Source organism: Phytophthora parasitica (assembly GCF_000247585.1).
Source record: "Phytophthora parasitica INRA-310 unplaced genomic scaffold supercont2.76, whole genome shotgun sequence".
Taxonomy (NCBI): Eukaryota; Oomycota; class Peronosporomycetes; order Peronosporales; family Peronosporaceae; genus Phytophthora; species Phytophthora nicotianae.
In genome coordinates this window covers 227,047-229,820 of record NW_008649062.1, presented here as the reverse complement: position 1 = coordinate 229,820, position 2,774 = coordinate 227,047, and the positions used below count along the sequence as shown (strand labels likewise).

Sequence of the window (2,774 nt, the reverse complement as noted above, 5' to 3'; positions counted from 1 at the left end):
CTTCATCGCTAAGGAGGTATTTGTCATTTCTCGATTAGTGTCGCGGCCGCAGCTTCAAGAGTCAAGTCGACTGATTTTGGTCAGGCATGGCACGCTTCGTTCGCTGGCTAATTTTGGCAAGTGTTGCAGCTCTAACACTGTCCGACGTGGCATTGGGCCACTCGCAAATGCATTTGGGTAATGCGTTGCCTTCGCGCAAATTGTTCATTGAAAATGGTCGGCATCTGTTGAAGAATTGCATCAACTCTGAAGCTGGTCAAGTGCTGAAAGAGAGGGCTATAACTCGCCATCTAGCCATATTAAACGATGTCCACGCTGCTCGTCGTCTTGATGCCGCTACGGCTTTGTCAACTGACCATGAATCCAATCGCACTGGGCTCACATTCAACACGAGTTCGAATGAACTTTTCACGGGTGAACCGGCATGCCTGCTGGAACCCGAAGTCACTGAGGGCCCATACTACGTCGCTGGAGAGCTCATCCGTTCGGATATTCGCGAGAACCAACCGGGCATCGATCTGTACATGGACTTACAGTTCATCGACGTCAACACCTGCTCACCCGTGAACGACTTGTACGTTGATTTCTGGCATGCCAATGCCAGTGGCGTATACTCCGGGGTCGTTGCAAGGACGAACGGGAACTCGAACGATGCCTCGAACATCGGTACTACCTTTCATCGCGGTATATCGCCTACTGACTCCGATGGATTTGTCTCCTTCACTACCAAGTTCCCTGGACTGTACGCAGGTCGTACTACGCACATCCATATCATGACACACTCAGGGGGTACCGTGCTGGCCAACGGAACGTACTCCGGCGGGCGAATATCCCACGTTGGTCAGCTTTTCTTTGATCAGTCTTTAATTACAGAAGTGCAGGCTACTGGAGTATACGCGGATAACTCCAATCGAGTGACTACGAATGAAGACGATTCGATCGCTCTACAGTCCGCGGACGATGATTTTGACCCGTTCGTTCGGTACGTTAAACTTGGTAGCAGTATTGAAGATGGCCTGCTATCGTGGATTTCCGTGGGCGTGGATATGACAAACGACAATAGTGTATCGGCGGCTGGCACGTACACTGGGAGCAGTGGCGGGACTACGACCGATGCAGGTACGACAAGTAACACTGGATCGACTTCTGCAATTGAATCGACTGACGTATCTTCGGCTTCTGCTGATGCAGAGAATGACGCTAGCAAGATGAAGGAGTTCGGTGGCATATTAGGTGTCACACTCATACTATTACATCTGCTGCAGGTGTAGACTCGAGATGCTATAAGGTTAGCTCATTGACAATGTTAACATGTAGGCTACCAATTGTGATTTACATGTAGCATTCAATCAAAAACTTCAAATATAATAAAAAAAAAACACGACGGTCGCGTTTGCCGATGCTAACGAAACGAAAGCCCTGAATTGCCTACTTGAGATATAACACTAACACATTAGACACTTTATAGAATACGAGCGCTGGCTATGATTTTGCGTATTTTCATTGGGCGACCTGCACCGATTCCGTGGTTGCGCTGTGCATTCACAACGATAAATAGTGCTAGTAGCTTCTTGGATTTTGGATTTGAGATCATGTACCCCAACTCAGGTACAGTACACAGGATACGTTTTATTTACCCCGTGACTTGCATGCTACTGGGGCGCACGCTACATCGTCTTCACCTCCGCACCATGTCGCCCGCTTCCACTCTCTGGCACGCCGATTCGTCCGCCGCTCGCCACTCCAGCGTCACTCTCTTCAACGAGTTCCTTCGCTCCACGCGTTCAGCTTTGACGCAGTCGCCCTCCTCGGTGCATGTGTTCATGGGAAACGAGGCCGCCGACGCCGACTCCATCGTCAGTTCACTGAGCTACGCCTTTGTGCACTACCAGCAGCACTCAGATACGCTACATGTGCCAGTGATGCCGATCCCCCGGTCTGAATTAGTGCTACGTTGTGACGTTACTGCATTGTTCCAGGAATTGGGCGTGGATACACACGCTCTTGTGTTCGTGGACGAGTTCCCCTGGGGAATAAAGAGCAGAGTGAAGGTCACACTCATGGACCATAACGCACTTAGTAATAAGAAGATACCACAGGTTAACGGGCTCCAAGTGGTAGAGATCGTGGACCATCACTCGGATCTGGGCCAGCACTTGGACGCCGAGAAGAGAGAAGTAGCTTTTGCTGATGGTAACGCACTGGTGGCATCAACGTGTACGCTGGTTGCCGAGAGGCTGAAGGAAGTTGCGACTCATGAAGCGCATAAACTACTATCGACTATGCTACTGGGAGTGATCGCTCTGGACAGCATCAACTTCGACCCGAATGCGAAGAAGGTGACGCCGAGAGACGTCAAGGCGGCGGAGAAGCTGGAGGAGATGGCGTTTGCGAAGAAAGAACCACTGTTTAAATGGCTACAGGCAGAGAAATTTAACCCCGCACATTGGGGAGCATTTACGCTCGAGAATTGTCTACAGGTGGACTACAAGGAGTTTACGTTCACGACTGCAACTGGTGCCTCGAAGGTCGTCGGTATCAGTGCCGTGCTGATTGACTTGGAAGCTTTTGTGCTTAAGACTAAAGATGCCACTGCACTGCGTAAAGGAATGACTGACTACTGTAGGCAGAATACGCTGTCGTTCCTGGTGGTGATGACGATGTTCATGACGTCCGACAACCAGCGCCACCGCCAGTTGCTCTTCTTTCAAGAAGACGGAGATGATGCCAAGCAGTGCATTGAGTATATCAAGACGGAAGGTTCACTGCAAGTG

At 50.3% G+C, this 2,774-nt stretch overlaps 2 protein-coding genes across 2 annotated transcripts in view; both read left to right on the top strand.

Moving 5' to 3' along the window:
* Positions 1-86: 86 nt before the first annotated feature.
* On the top strand, positions 87-1,271 carry PPTG_17842 (hypothetical protein; the record flags this gene model as incomplete). The annotated part of the gene is made up of 1 exon (XM_008915886.1): positions 87-1,271. One exon carries the CDS (start codon positions 87-89, stop codon positions 1,269-1,271), a length of 1,185 nt encoding a protein of 394 aa, XP_008914134.1.
* Positions 1,272-1,590: 319 nt separating this feature from the next.
* Positions 1,591-2,774, top strand: part of PPTG_17841 (hypothetical protein) — a gene marked incomplete at both ends in the record, with an annotated part of 3,738 nt that continues 2,554 nt past the window's right edge. The window contains one exon of the mRNA XM_008915885.1: positions 1,591-2,760. Coding sequence (XP_008914133.1) covers positions 1,591-2,760 — 1,170 coding nt within the window. The remainder of the gene's footprint in view (positions 2,761-2,774) is intronic.